The following is a 16,954-nucleotide window of genomic DNA, read 5'->3' as shown; positions in this document are numbered from 1 at the left end:
GGAGCTAGCTCCCGCCCTCTGTCTATTTATACCTGCCTTTCCTGTTCCTCCTTGCTTGTGATTCTTCTCGTTTGGTTTCCTGGTGCTGCTGCAGCTTCTTAAACTATTTGACCCTGCTACATATTGACCCTGGCTTACTGACTACTCTCCTGCTCTTGCGTTTGGTACCTCGTACACTCCTGGTTTGACTCGGCTTGTTCACTACTCTCCTGCTCTTGCGTTTGGTACCTCGTACACTCCTGGTTTGACTCGGCTTGTTCACTACTCTCCTGCTCTGCGTTTGGTACCTCGTGCACTCCTGGTTTGACTCGGCTCGTTCACCACTCTTGTTGCTCACGGTGTGCCGTGGGCAACTGCCCCTTTTCCCTTAGCTTCTGTGTACCCTTGTCTGTTTGTCTGTCGTGCACTTATTGAGCGTAGGGACCGTCGCCCAGTTGTACCCCGTCGCCTAGGGCGGGTCGTTGCAAGTAGGCAGGGACTGAGTGGCGGGTAGATTAGGGCTCACTTGTCTGTTTTCTTATCCCCATCATTACAGTTGGATCCTGCGTGACCCGCCGACACTGAACACGTCAGGTCTGCGGGACTGACCGATTCAGTGAATAGCGCTAGATACAGCTGCTCTGTATGCAGAATACAAAGCAGCTGTATCTCAAAGTTAAACAAATTTTTAATAAAAAGTATTTGTAAAGTTGCACCAAACCCAATGATACACCTTTTTTTTATTTAAAAAAATAAATAATTGCCTTTCATAGGTTTACATAGCTTTTAAGAATTGAACCAGCCCAGACTGTTGGATCTAAAAATAAGTGCGGCCATGAGGATTGTCTAGACTGGATACACTGTAATAAACTCTCAGCAGGACTACGTCTGCACAGGATTTCAGCCTCTGAATGTAAACGAGAAGGTTACCGTTCACCGATTAGCAAGCAGAGTTCTTGAAAATGGTGATTAATTGAGCAATATGGCTCCTTTTACACTGTGATCCTTCACAGCGACGCTCCTGGTCTACCCGCTGTGCAGGGAACTTTAGCATAGCCCCATCAATCAGAATGTTCTGGCATATCAGTCTGCTATCCCATAACCTTCCATGTTGGGAATATCCATTCAATAATTCATATATTATCACAAATTATATTGACATATAATATTTTATATAAAGACCATTAAGATATATATATATATATATATATATATCTCTGTGCTTAGGCTGCAGTGTAATAACATGGATGCTGAAGGGCGGTGTGGAAAATAAATCGGGCCCCGTTTCAAGTTTTACATTCCGTGGTTGATATGCTCTGGCTGTGTGCATTATTGCTATTCTGCACCATTAGGGCATGTTCACACGCAGTGACCAAAAACGTCTGAAGATACAGAGCTGTTTTCAGGCGAAAATAGCTCCTGATTTTCAGACGTTTTTGTAGCAACTTGCGTTTTTCGCGGCGTATTGTATGGCCGTTTTTGGAGCTGTTTTTCAATGAAGTCAATGAAAAACGCCTGTAAAAACATCCCAAGAAGTGTCCTGCACTTCTTTTGACGAGCCGTCCTTTTACGCGCCGTCTTTTGACAGCGACGTGTAAAATGACACCTCGTAGGAACAGAACACCGTAAAACCCATTGCAGGCAATGGGCAGATGTTTGTAGGCGTAGTGGAGCCGTTTTTTCAGGCATAATTCGAGGCGTAAAACGCCCAAATTACATCTGAAAACACTGCGTGTGAACATACCCTTACTCTAAGAATTATTCCTGTACTAGAATATCATTATGCTTTTCATTGTACTGTGACTTCACTGTGCGCATTATTTTTGTGGTGTGATATCACTGACCATTATCCCTGTACTGTGATATCACTGTGTGCACTATACCTGTATGGTGACATCCCTGTGTGCATTACCACCTGTACTGTGACACCACTGAGGCTCTGATCCCTCCACTGTGACATCCCTATGCACATTTTTTTCTCCACTGTGACATCACTGTGTGCATCACCCCCTGTACTACGACATCACTGAGGCTATCATCCCTGTACTATGACATCACTGTGCATTATCCCTGTACTGTTAAAACTACCAGAGAATTTAGTGCAAAAAAAATTGCACGCACCTCCAAAATTGTATCAAAACAGTAACAAGATTTTTAATTGACACCAAAAAGGAGAAGACCAACAAGTTCAAAATGTTGTATACAAGAATTTAAACAGTGATCCATAATAAGATGCCCCGTAAAGTGTGCAAGAGCCCCAAATTAGATCAGACCTGCCGGACACGTGACTGGCCCTAATAAGGATCCCACTTCAATTCATGTGGTAATTCCTAAAATAGGAAAAGATCATGAATAAATGTGACATACAATGCAAAAAGGCACATACCTATATTCCTGTCCTGTGACATCACTGTGTGCATTATGCCTGTACCTAGAGCAAGGGTGAAGGTCATTTACATTCCACTGATGTCCCACAATAATAAGCAGTGGAACTTGAAGTAAACTTCCAGTTTTAGATGAATTTGCACTGGAAAACTTTGGATTGTATCTGATATATTTTATAATTAAGTAAACGCTCCAGTGAAATATCACTTCTATAAAAGTAGGGCCGAAGTTTCTGTTCTTGTCTGAGCAATTCTTTGTTTGATAACGATTGACTGTAAAGGAAAGGGAGTATTCTGCATTGTTATATACAGTATGTGGGTGTTAGATGAGGCGTTTAGAATTCACATTTTACGTTGTGTTTCAAGACTAATCGAATACGTGCATTGTTTTTAGTTGTACAAGGTGATCCTTACCGGATTGTGATTTTACTTTCAAACTTTTAATTGACTATTTCATTCCTTTCAATTTGTCTGTGACGGATTGTCTGATATTAGAATAAAGGGTCTGGTATTTTTTCAGAAACAGCGCCACTCTTGTTTTTCGGCTGTGTCTGGTATTGCAGGTTAGCCAAATTCAAGTGAAATTGGCTGAGCTGCTATACCGGACACAGCCCATGAACAAGGGTGGCGCTGTTTTTTGCGGAAAATAACAAATCCTTTATTCTAATCTCAGACAATCCCGTCACAGACCTAATGAAAGCAATGAAATAGTAATACTTTTGTTTTGTTTTTGTAATCCTGGACAAGACCTCCTAAATTTTTTTGATGATCAGTTTATGGGAATGGAACAATTGGCCCTGATCTAGTCTGGCTTCCAACATATTTCACTAATCGGGTCATTAAAGTGGCATGATAAGGATGATTTCTATACATATATTTTCTCATCTGGCAGATGCAGGAGCCCTACCACTGGCTGGCAAGTTGTAATGGAGGTCATCTTGGTGGTAACCTGACATTCCCTAAAAACATGAATAGATAAGATATGGCTGAATAGATAGAAGAGGACAACCCAAAGTCTTACATTTAAAGGAGTTTTATAAGATTTGAATAAAAGGGTCTAGTTCTTGACTAAAACAGAGCCACTCTTGCCCATGATCTGTGTCTGGTATTATTTGAATGAGGCTGAGGTGCAATACCGACCACCTCCATTGTGCAAGGGTGGTGCTATTACTCAAATCTCCAAACCCCTTAATAGGGTTTTTCTTCTATTTCACATGGGAACACAGGCGTCTTTGTTGCATTATACAGAGGAATTCATATTTTGTAAACGCTTTTTGCTCTTTGGATGACAAAAATGACGACATGGCAGTGTAATAGGGGTGTCCTAGTTAAGTCAGTTTTTTTAGAAAAATACAGTGTACATATGTAGCAGAGTTTGGCGTAGTAACGTAAATGACCGTTTAACAGCTGACAACGCATTAAATTTGCATTTTTCCCCCCCTCCTCCAAATGATGCCAAGAACAGATGCAACGCAGCAATTAAATTAGTGCACCGTGATCTGCTTCATCAGTAGCACAGTTTTACTCCGAGGCATCTCGTATTGGGGTTTGTTATTTTCTCCATTGCCTACTTAGTAATTAACCCATTATCCTTATATTCCTATTTTTAATTTTTAACAGCTGGATTCCTGCCCTTTGGCGGTTTCATTATGTTAATTTAGGAATAGGTAGCGGGCACACTGTAAATTTAGCAGCTGCTACCATGGTAACAGATGTGTACATCTGTTATTGGAATAACTTTATCTTTCCGACCGCGCTGTCTTGCAGCACGTATTTCATGGTAACGTTATAGGACAGGTATATGTGCCAACATTCAAGTTGGCAGAAAGATGGTATCATTCCTGTGGCTTCAGAGGCATGATATTGATAGGATAATAAAATAATTACTGGGACCGTTGTTCAAGTATCTATTGGGCTTGGCAGTTCTAAAAAAGCAAGACATTTTATAGGGTACATTTTTAGGGGAAATTGTTCAAAGTGGGCAGGAAAACGTCCGTAGATGGACACACGGATACTTAAAGGGGTTCTCCGGGAATTTTATTTTGATGGCCTATCCTTAAGATAGGTCATCAATATCAAATTGGTATTAGTCAGACTCCTAGCACCCCTGCCAATCGATTGCCTGAAGGGGTCATGGCAATAAACGCAGCGGCCTCTTCAATGTTTAACATCGCTGTACACATTTGTAGCGGCTGTGCCTGGGAATGCAGTTTCGGTCCCGTTTGGTCAGCTGATAGTCAGGGGTTTCCGGGAGTTGGACCTCCACCGATCTGATATTGATGACCAATCCTAAGGATAGGTCAATAATATAAAATGCCCGGCGAACCCCTTCAAAGAGATTTTTAAGGTTCAAATATGAATGGCTTATCCTGCCCTTGTTGCTCATAGCAACCAGAGTTCGGCTTTTATTTTCAAAACTCTTCTGGAAAATGAGAGCTGCACTGTGATTGGTGGCTATAGGCAACAAGGCTTTTTTTTTTTTACTAAATGAGGCCCATTTGATTATTTTCTTATAGATTCATGGATTAAATCTGTTGTCTACTTTATACTACCACGTTTTGTTAGAAGAGTCCCCCAATGATCAGAGGGTGTCCCTTTGCTGGAACCCCCAGTGAGCAGCTGTAATCTGTGAAAGAAGGGGTCAGCAAGTGTTCTCCTGCAGCGCCACCACAGGTGAAATAAAGCATTACGTGGTGGCCATTGTTATCAATGCTCTGTCAATGTAATGGATGGACGTATCAAATCCTCCAGAGTCTCCTTTGTAGCCCCTCTCCAGTACTGGTAATAGATGAGAAACCTGAACAGGGACCCCCATCTATTAACTAAAAATTCTCTAATTCCCTATAATGGCATAGTGGCCCATTCAGTCTGCTGAACAGCGCGTGGGTCTGGTGTTACCATGAGAAGTTGGGTTGCTTAAAGACCTGGTAGGACTCCTCTGCCTGGTCGCTTGGCAACCATAAAGTCATCTATCTTTTGACTGCTCATTCGGTCATGTCAACTCTCCCAGTTTTACCTGGAGTCAGCGTTTTTTTAGCCTCCCTCATCCGGTCACCCATTGATATCGTTTTGACCCAGTCTCACGAGAAGGGGTGCAGTGGTAAAAAAAAAAAACACCCATTATTTATTTGATCAATAAAATAGATAATGGCCTGTTTACTTACCCTTCTGACTCCTGTCTCTTGTTCAGCTCTGAACAAGAGCGTACACAACGTCCTGACTCTGGACAGCGTCAGGACCCAGTTCAACAAGACCTGGCAGCGAGAAGTGTATGGAGGGTAAGTATATAGTCTAATCTGGGGTCTGGATTAAGTTAGGGGTCTGATGATATAGAGGGTCTGGCCTGGGGTATGAATATACACCGTCGAGTCCCATTATGATCACCACCAGCTAATATCCAGAGTAACCGCCGTGTGCAGCACGGACAGCAGCTAGACGGGCTGGGAGTGAATCAATTAGGCTCTGGTAAGTTGTCTCAGGTATCTGGAACTATGCTGACTGCAGTGCATCGGATATTTGCGGATTTGCTGGAGGGTGCGTGGGGGGGGATCCATAAAGCAAACAAGATGATAGAGGTGGTCCCACAGATGCTGAATTGGGTTCAAGTCTGGTGAATTAGGGGGCCAGGTAAGTACTTGGAAATTTTGGTCATGCTCTTCCAACCGCTGTCGGACATTTCTAGCCGTGTGACATGTCGCATTGTCTTGCTGGGAGATTTCATCTGCCCTAGGAAAGACAAACCACATGTATGGGGGGATGTGATCTGCAATGATGGATTTATTCCTAAATCGGTTCAGAGTGCCTTCCACAGGTGAGTGGGCGCAGAGAATGCCATGAAAAAATTCCCCAGACCATAACGCTGCCGCCACCAGCTTGTGTTCTTCCAGCAATGGTTGCAAGGTGTTTGTTATCTGATGTTTCTCGCTTGACACGCCAACCTCCATCCGTGTACTTCAGAGCCCCATACGCAGTAGGGTTCGCTGAACTGTTTTAGACACACATCTGGGATCCCCCTAGTTGATTTTCTCGGTGAGCTGCTCCACTTTAGTGTGTCGTTCGGCCTTTGCGCATCTTCGTAGCTGACGTTCACCTCTCACATCAATGGCACGTGGTGCTCCGCATTTTCCTCGTCGGTTATTCCCAATGATGCCATTTGTCCACTCACGATAAACTTTCAACACAGCAGCACGCGAACAGTTCACAAAATGCGCTGCTTGAGAAATACCGCCACCCTCGCCCCTTTTACCCATGGAAACAACGATGATATGTTCAGACGGCCTATCGCACACCTTATATACCCACCAAGCGAGCCCACGGCACATCACTTCCTTCATGGGCTAAGTGCTGCCAACATCGAAAGTAGGTGATGGTCATAATAATGTGACTCAACTGTGTATTTTTTTAGGTGGTGTGAATATATTTAGGGGGTCTCTACTAGGGTCTGATTTTAATATAGGGGGTCTAAATATATTTAGGGAGTCTGAAATTAATTTAGGGGTCTGGTATAGGGTCTGATATAAATCTATTTAGCCACACCCCTTTAATATAAACCAAGCCCCTCAAAGACCACTCCCATTTTTCCACAGCACGCAGCTTGAGTATCGCCCTGTTAAGGGCTCTCCCGGGTTGACCTCTCTGCTCATTGCCTTTGTATTGAAAGTATACCTCTAAATGGATAGTGAAAGTTGACTATCCTAATTCTTATAAATGCTGGTTTTAATCCAAAATGAGAAACCTCTTAAAACCCTATTCCTAAAACCACACAAGACTTGGAGTTCAAGTGGTAGAGAATTGTTTATACACGCACAGAGTCGTAGAAAACTGACAATATGATGATTTACACCTTCAAAATCAAGTAACTGCAACATTTGAAGTAGTCTTTGAAGTGAAGTTGGCAGCTCTTGTGCTTGGGGGCAGGAGAGTTGTCAGGTCTTCTCAAAAGTGTCCACATGTGCCGTCCCATGGATGATAACCACCAGATTTTTTTTCTCTAGTTTCAGGGGAGTTTCCTCTCACTCTTTACTTATAGAATTCCTTTTAATATTTGTCTTGAGTTCTCTATTCGGACAGACGGCAGCATCCGCCGTCGGTGATGAGAATCGCTGGTATACATCAGACAAATTATTTCCGAGCCAAGACTGCACACGTACTGTGAGATTTATTGAGTGAAACTGACTCAAATGACTGTCAGCTAATGTAGCTCTAAAAAAGACCATTTATGATGAGAGTTGTCATGCAAGGAAGCGATCTCGGTTATTTCCCAAGAGGTAACGGTAAACAATCGGATTAGGGTTCTGCTTATAATGTAGATTGTTGTGTGGGGGTTTATTGCAGGATTACAGTCAATCGCGATTTGGAATGCAAATTGTTATTGCTCCTTTATAAATAAATGACTACAATGAATAAAAAAAATATATATATATTTTGTTCTTTTTTCAAAGACTAGACGGTAAGAGATGGGTTAGTGGGAATTGTGTATGATTGATTTATCGGGTATTCCAATCAATAGAGTAGGGTTGATAGAGTTTATGTAAACATAGCATCTCTAAAGAGCAATATATATGTAGATATTTAAAGAGCAAAAATGTTACTGTGTAATACCTAGTGCAGGGCTTAAGGGGGTGGTGCGTGACACAAAGATTCTCTCTTAGTTGTCATGCAACGCCCCCTCGGACATTATCAGTCTTGTCTACAGTGTTTGTCTAATATTGAGTTACGATTTTAAAGGCTATGTACACCTTTTGAAATAGTTTTGTTTTTTTTACACAAATGTCTGTTTGTTTGGTGCAACTTTCTAAATTCTTTTTATTCAAAATTATTTTTACTTTCTGCTTTTTATCCTGTATACAGAGCAGCTGTATCTTTCACTGAATCCTGTACCTGACGGGTTCAGTGACAGCTCGAGCGGTTTCCGATCACATCTAAGTTTATAACTTGGATGTGATCGATTACACGTAGATCCTGCATGTCCGAGACAAGCAGAACCCGCCGTCACTGAATCAGTCAGTGCCGATGACCTGACCAATTCAGGTCTCAGCGCACGATACAGCTGCTCTGTATACAGGATACAAAGCAGCTGTATCTTAAAAAGTAAAACATTTTTTTAAATAAAAACTATTTAGAAAGTTGCACCAAACATACCGGTAGACATTTTTATTTAAAAAAAACAGACCAAAAAAATATTTCAAAAGTGTATATAGCCTTTAAACTATACCAAAAATTAACAAACTGATGTATGCTAGGCTATGATAGGATTATTATTTCACAATATGTATTCTTTTGTTCTGAATTACACCACAACAGTTTGTGCATGCATGTCCTTGTGTGGTCAGCAGTGGCGGATTAAGTAGACCGTAGGCCCTGGGCTGTTACTCAAACTTGGGCCCCCCTTCTCCACCGTAGCCCTGCCGCGCCGTAACTATTGTTTACACTACCTTCTTGTACAAGCAGTAACAAATGGGTGTTAAGATTCCCCTTGTCAAAGGGCTGTGTCCTTACATACGGAGAGTCCCCAACCATCACTGACCATATTACACTGTGCAGGGAAACAGGTGACTGATTTTCTATAAATCCAGTGACTCACAGGTGACGTCTTTTCAGATTCAAGTAGTTTTTTTTTTTGTCCATCCGGTCCGGACCTCATGACGACTACTCCCGGCCACAACCCATTTCTGCAGAATTTGCCACTCCGATGTCTTTGCCTCCTCACTTTTCCAACATTTCCACACCTATAAACGAAGATAAAATTCTCATGGTGCCACACACTGTGCCCCTAAATATAATAATAACCATACATTGCACCCCTGAATACAATAGTACCATACACTGTGCCCCTGAATATAATTGTCAAACACTGTAAAGTAATGCACCACATACATAGTACCCCCTGTAGATAACACCACACACAGCCCCCTGTAGATACCATCACACACACACCTCCTTGTAGATAGTGCCACACACCCCCCCTGGAGATAGTGCCACACACACTGCCCCCTGGAAATCTGCACCAGGTAAAGCATAAGAATATTTTGAAAAGAGTTTGCAGGGCTGTAGACCAAGAGTTAACCCATGACAAGTATAATTAAAGGGGTTTTCTCATCAGGGACATTTATGATATATCCACAGGATATGTCAGATAGATGCGGGTCCTAGAGGTGGAACCTGCGTCTATCTGATATTTGTCATATCTTGTGGATATGTGTCAAATATCCATGATGGGAAAACCCGTTTAAAACCTTTTATTTTAGGCCTTTTTTGTTTATTTTTTATTATGGAAGTGTTTGTGTTTTCCTTTTGGTTCTCTATGATAGCGCAAGTGATCATTCGCTAAACTCATGGGTAAAATTATAATGAAGCCAGGGACAGGCAGCTGTGCCGATACTTGACTTGTATAAATCACTCTCCCTTTACTCATGTGGCCTATGACTCTTCCAATTATTGATGAGTTTTATAGGCCCGTTACTTGTAATCACTTTTAGATAGCAGCTGCAAGATGAGAATAGCACAGACCAAGATGAAATACTACAAAATATAATTTGTGTAATGGAAATGGAGAGAAGATGTAGTTGACGTCAATTGCCTTCAAGCTTCCTTATTGAATTGCTAGAGAGAGGCAACCATTACTTCTTAATATTTGGTATACATGTAGCAACCCCATGTTCTGTAGACCAGTGGAGGAACAAAACCTCAGAGAGAACATACAAAATCTCCATTCAGTTTTATGTCCTTGACTTTAACAATAGGCAGATTTCCTGTGTTTAAGGACTCCTCCGGGCAAAGCTGCTGTGTTATGGCCAGTGTTGGCCCTGAGGGGGCGGTGCATGACACCATAATTTGGAGAACTCCAAAAGGAATATCTTTGTGTCATGCACCGCCCCCTATGGCCCGATTTAGGCATAACAATTGAAACTGATATGCTGTGTTATGTATAGTTCAGGCCTGAGGGGGCAGTGCATGACACAAGGATTCAAAGAACACCAAATAGAGAATTCCTTGTGTCATGCTCCGCCCCCTCAGGCTCGGCACTACACATAACAGTTTAGCAGTTTTACCTAGAGTGTTCCTTTTAACTTTCTTATTGTCCTTGATGGGAAGACTTTTTACACAATTTCTTGTCTCAACCTAAAAACGTATACCTATTTTGATCTGTGTAGTGTATTCGTATATAAAAGCACTTGCTGCTTCTTTTGTTATTTTAGATATTTCCAATGTTAACTATAGCTTTACAATTCAGCAAATGACAATTTTTTTTATACCCCCCAACAGCATCGTCTTATTCCCGTGCGACAGCCGTTTCACTCAATTACACCCAGCAGAACACATTTCCATAATTTGACACGCGTTTTACAATCTTAGGTCAGTTTCACAAACCGCCTCCACGAATGCCATTAAGGTCACAAATAATATTTCCCTAATGATATTACAGAGCTCTGCTACGTGTGCAGTAATCAAACCATTATCTGGATATAGCGGCTCCTCACTTAGGAATCCGGCTTATTTCCAAGGATCGTGTATTTCCTATTTCTTAGATATTTTGTGAACTTTAATGAGGTTGCAGATAAATTACTGAAGAATAGATGCATTTTTTTTCTTGTTAATGCAGTATTGTACAAGGGTCGTGGAGCAAGGCAGAATTAAGGTTACCGCAAGGAGAACCAGGCTCTATTAATAAAATAGATGTTTAATCCACATAAAAGCAGGGAATTATTAAAGCCTTCTAAAACATGAAACACATCGGTTCTAAAAGATGCAACACCTCGGTTTTTTGGAAAAGCACAGAGGCCTGTTGGATGATCCTTGTAACGAGCCGATGCCATGATTGTTGTGGCACTGGTCTTGAATGTACTCAATGGCATATATGTCGAAAGTGCAAATGGCTCAATTAGGGCTCTGTAGAATCTATTAAATTGTGATCGCAAATGGGATTATAATGGCCATCAAGGTTTTATCTACAGTAATGACCCCTTCTTCACTGCATGATTTCTATAAAAATCCCTTTTTACAGTATATATTGTACATTTCTGTCCTCCGATGTGTAACCTGAAGCTCTATGGGCTTAATGCAAAGTCTATAACAGGGCCCCCACCTATCATGTGTTATTTATAATACTGGGTTTGTCTTATGTGGCAGAGGAGCCTTTGGGATCCCTGTGCGGCTGCTACCTCTTCACCTCATAGAGCTAAGCCCGCTCTGTCCTGCAACCACTGCCGTATTGGGTCATAATATAGGTTCTGATGAGGTATTTGCCTTTTCCGAGGCTATTCCCTCTTGTCTTCAGAAAAGAATTCAGTGGACGTATGGAAAGCTTATCTTGGTTGACGTATGGAAAGCTTATCTTGGTGGACGTATGGAAAGCTTATCTTGGTGGATGTATGGAAAGCTTATCTTGGTGGACGTATGGAGTGCTTATCTTGGTGGACGTATGGAGTGCTTATCTTGGTGGACGTATGGAGTGCTTATCTTGGTGGACGTATGGAGTGCTTATCTTGGTGGACGTATGGAGTGCTTATCTTGGTGGACGTATGGAGAGCTTATCTTGGTGGACGTATGGAGAGCTTATCTTGGTGGACGTATGGAAGGCTTATCTTGGTGGGCGTATGGAGGGCTTATCTTGGTGGACGTATGGAGGGCTTATCTTGGTGTGCGTATGGAGGGCTTATCTTGGTAGACGTATGGAGGGCTTATCTTGGTGGACGTATGGAGAGCTTATATTGGTGGACGTATGGAGAGCTTATATTGGTGGGCGTATGGAGAGCTTATCTTGGTGGGCGTATGGAGAGCTTATCTTGGTGGGCGTATGGAGAGCTTATCTTGGTGGGCGTATGGAGGGCTTATCTTGGTGGACTTATGGAGGGCTTATCTTGGTGGGCGTATGGAGAGCTTATCTTGGTGGGCGTATGGAGAGCTTATCTTGGTGGACGTATGGAGGGCTTATCTTGGTGGACGTATGGAGGGCTTATCTTGGTGGACGTATGGAGGGCTTATCTTGGTTGATGTATGGAAAGCTCATCTTGGTGGACGTATGGATAGCAAAGCTTACCTTGGCGGACGTATGGAAAGCTTATCATGCAGATACAACATAGATGAGGTTATTTTAAAGCCATAGAGAAAATGCTCTAGCGCAGACTGGCCTTCTTATTCTTCCATTTTATGAATCAATCTTCAAGGCAATCCATCAGCAAATATGGGAAAGGGGTACTGTCTGGGGGTCATTCCATTCTTCTTTCCTTCAAGCAAAGGAAAATTAGTTGGGGGAACATTGGGTCTAGGCCCTGCTTCTCCTGTCTAAGAATGAGTGGTATAAACTAGCACCAGGATGGGAACCCATTTTAATGTTTACCATTGGGTTCCTCTCTTCCATGAATGGTCCTGGTTGTATACTGTGGAGGGGGAATTGACTGAACAATCTACGCCAATTTTCTGGTTTTTGCACAAACGTTTTGCGATTGTTTTTTTTTGTTTTTTTTAATGTTTTTTTTTTTTACATTTATTTATTTATTTAAACATGGGTGGGGCTCTGCAGAAGGGAGCACAGAGTAAATTTTAGTTTACATCTACGCTAGCTTATAGCTGGCTTGGATCAGATGGCTCCGGTCAAAGAATAGCGGCCGACCTGCAGTATTCAAGTGAATGAACGGCTGCTATGCATTGGTCGGCGCCATCTGCTTCCAGCTCCAACTACTGCATCCCGTTCCAAACATCTGGTGCACGGAGGCAGCCGAAGTTGTGGATCGGTGCGGGGTTCGGATGTTTTCAGAAAGTGGACAACCCCTTTTAATGGGGTTTTCTAAAACAGGGACATTTGACATATCCACAGGCTAGTTACACCTTTTCAAAATATGTTTTATTCCTCCAATTCATAAAATATGAATCAACTTTACGTTTAGTTTGCATTAAAAACCTCCTACCGGTTTGTTTATACAGCACCTATGCAGACCTGTCTGTCTCTATGGTAACCTACAACAAACAAACCCTGTGTAGTCCAATCCTACAGTCGTACTCCTTTCTATATGTTCCTACTTCTTGCTAATGTAACAAATGGAAGTGCCTATAAACTGTAGACACAAAGTAATAGAAACCTTTTTATGAAGACTTTTTTTGCAAAGTTGCTTCATTTTTCGTTTTAGATGCTTTGTAATATAAAAAAATTGGTTGCATAGGTGTACATAGCCTTTAAATAATACTCTTCTGGAAAATGTATGCCATTTTTAAAGGCCTCCAGATAATCCTTATTTATTTATTTTTTAATTTTAATTAATTAAAATTACCAACCATTTTTAAACTTTTTTTAAAATTGTAATCTACATTAAAAACAAGCATAGAATTGTGTCTGACCTGGAAAACGTAAAAAGATGTTTACTATAGAATGTTTATAGACCTGTTTTTGAAGAATATTGCTTATATACTTCTCTTCGTATCGTTAACTTTTGAATAATATAGTGATTTTTTTTTTAGGTTTTAATTTAACATCGAGATGAGTACATTGCTTAATTAGTAATTTGGATAATAAACCAATGAGCTTGTGATTAATTAGGCTTTTCCTTTGTAACTATTAAGAACTGATTTTGAAATACCCAATTAGGGAATTTTGACATAATAGCAGGGAGTCCCCCATTCGGTAAAGCAGAGACCGGCTACAATGAGCATCTCGCTCTGGAGAACCCGGCATATCCGTGCATCAGACAGACAACCCATTCATTTGAATGCAAACTTCGTAATACATAATTTGCCCTGTGGAGGTGCTGCAGGGAAACTGACCACTTTTTACTGGATCTTCATGCAGATTACAGCTGATCGCTGGACACCCTGTGATCAGATTAACATCGAAGCGATTTTAAAAAGTAGACAACCCATCTAAAATCGTGAGGGTCTGCTCCTTTGAAATTAGGTGTTTTCCTGACAAGACAGGGAGGTATTACTGCCATGGAATATAACTGCATTTGTATTCTGTTTTAACAAATCATTGTTAAGCAGATAAACTAATTTTCTCCAAAATGCCTGCACACCACACTGTCATCCGCAGCTTCCTATTATAAATGTACATACATAAAAGGAACATTACCACTCACTTATATTGTATGGTTTAATTTGCTGAACTTGCGGAATGTGAATGTGCAGCTTTTCCTTCCCGCAGCAAGTTCATCCCTCTGTCGGTGAACTATAATGCCCCCAATGCTTTTTAGAGATTCTTTCTGCCTGGTGTATTGTAATTAAAGGGTCCATTTGCTCCAATTTTTCTTCTCTTAAAGGTTTTTTAAAAGACTATTTTACTTGACAAGGATATCTAGCACAGCTACCTCCCAAGGCAGCGTATTGTATAGAAAATACCTAAAGCAAACTTTCTACTTACCGGTATTGTACGGAAGTTTTCTCAAAACTGACGAGATATCCTAAACTCCCAGGCAAGTCTTTCTCCCAGGCTGCTGGCAGGTACTGCGAAGGATAGCTGGATGCATGTGTATTTATATTCTTCCCATTGACTTCAATAGGAGCTGTATACAGTGAGCTCCCCCTTGTGCCAACTACAGGCAGCGCCGGGGAATGCACTCTGCTGATATTTTTGATTATTGGGGGATCGCTCTACTGGCACTGTTTAATTGGATAAACGCTGCTCTGAATTTTTCTGCCCACGTTAATGGGATCTCTAAATATAGTAACTACAAATACTAACTATAATGACTTTGGTGGTCATCATGGGGGTGTGGTCTGTACTCGTGGGCGGGTTTATAAAGAAAAACATTTTCCTTGACAATGATTCCTAAAGTGAAGTGTGGACAATTCATAAAATCTTATCATTTTAACAGTTTATATTAAGTTATTTATACATTTTAGGCTACTAGCCCTTCATAGCTTCAATAATATATATTTTTTTATTACACGTTCGTAGGGAATCTTGCAGATAATAAATAAAAAATGGTGGCAGTTTCTTTTTGTTTCAGTCAATAACCCTTTTATTGTTTTTTTTTTCTTTTAATTAGGAAGTCGACTAAACAAGGACCTGAGGCACTATCTAAACCAAAGGTTCCAGAAAGCATCCCCTGATCATGAACTGCAGCAGATAATTCGAGATAATCTATATCGCCATGCAGTGCCTTGTGAGTATAGATCATTTATATATACATCTGTACTGCTTTTGCTGGTGTTTTTGGATAAGCACTTGTTAGATTTTTATGTGAATGGTGTCCAGTCCTTGCACTCTCTACAACACTCTGAACTTCATGGGGTTCATTGCACATTCCAAATGAATACATAAATAGATGTTTTTGTTTTTTTTGTCCTGTTTATTGTGTTGTCGAATATTTTCCTTTGACCATATCGGAGCAATAGCTTATTAAGAACTTACCCTTGTTTAAGGCATCTCTACCTATATGTAGTATTCATGGGAAGAGTATGGCATATGTGGATATCAGAGGGACTTCCTTTAGCTTTCTACTTTGTATATCAGTTGTTCTTTCTACTAACCATTTAAAGATTGTCTCATTTTTGTTTTTGCTTTAATGTATCTATAAAAAAAAAATGACGCACCCTGAGGGTCCTTTTACAAATCAGGCCATGAAAATGAGCGTTGATCAATGAGACAGCCCATCGATTGGCAATCGTTTGCTCCTTTCACAAGGAGCAGTGATTTGTTATGTATGGGTACGAACGATCGTTACAACGATCGTTCGTCCTTATACATATCCATCATGTTGGCAACACATCTCCTTGCTTACACAGGGAGATGTGCTGCAGACTAGCGACCATTTTATTGGCTGTATAAAGGAGCGTTGGATCGTTCATCGGATGATCATTGTCCTGTTTACGCAGAGAAATGATCAGGAACGAGCGTTCATATGAACACTCGTTTGCCCGTTCATTGGCCCGTGTAAAAGGACCTTTAGTCTTAACCAAAAATCACCTACTGTTTTGTGTATACAGCTTTCAGGCAAACCCATGTGTTCCTATGGTTACAGACTACAAACAAATCATGTGTGTACGTTGATCCTACAGTTATACTTTCCTCTTTCTGTCCCCTACTTCTTGTTAACCGACAGATGGAAGAAAGTAACACAAGACTGCAGGATCAGATTACATACCGGGTTTGCTTTAGTCTGTAACCAGGGAGACACATAGGTCGGCATAGGAGCGGTGTAAACAAAACCGTAGGAAATTTAGACTATTTGCCAAATTGCTTGATTGGTTATTTTAGATCCATGAGGGCAATATAAATAGGTTGCAAAGATGGACCCTTTAAGTGAACAGTGAAAGCCTGAAATGTCTAGGCACTGCTAGGTTCCTACATGTAAAATCTGTAACAGGGCCGCCACCTACCATGTGCCATACATAATGCTGGTAACTTTTTATATGGCAGAGGAGCCTTTGAGCCCTATGAGACACCAGGGTCCAAGTGCGACTGCTACCTCTGCCCCCCCCCTATAGCTATGTCCCTGGCTGGACCTGCGGTTATTTTGTAAAGGTCCAAACAATGACCGTTTCCAATCACGTATTGCTTCAAAGCAGCACTTATGCCATTCAGTGCCATATATCATGCGCTTGTTCATTGAGAGTAGACCTAAGCGCTGTATAAAATGATGGAAGTGTCACACGTTGTT

At 41.3% G+C, this 16,954-nt stretch overlaps 1 protein-coding gene across 7 annotated transcripts in view; it reads left to right on the top strand.

Moving 5' to 3' along the window:
• Positions 1–16,954, top strand: part of MAGI1 (membrane associated guanylate kinase, WW and PDZ domain containing 1) — a 381,212-nt gene that overhangs the window by 174,642 nt on the left and 189,616 nt on the right. For 6 of the 7 annotated variants that reach the window (XM_075834000.1, XM_075833999.1, XM_075833998.1 and 3 more), the window contains exon 2: positions 15,341–15,457. The exons of the other annotated variant lie outside the window; for it this stretch is intronic. In XM_075834000.1, coding sequence (XP_075690115.1) covers positions 15,341–15,457 — 117 coding nt within the window. The remainder of the gene's footprint in view (positions 1–15,340; positions 15,458–16,954) is intronic. 7 annotated transcript variants of the gene reach the window in all.

This window comes from Rhinoderma darwinii, chromosome 7, assembly GCF_050947455.1.
Source record: "Rhinoderma darwinii isolate aRhiDar2 chromosome 7, aRhiDar2.hap1, whole genome shotgun sequence".
In the NCBI taxonomy this organism is placed as follows: Eukaryota; Metazoa; Chordata; class Amphibia; order Anura; family Rhinodermatidae; genus Rhinoderma; species Rhinoderma darwinii.
Note: the sequence above shows the minus strand (reverse complement) of the source record. Positions and strands in the feature narration are given on the sequence as shown.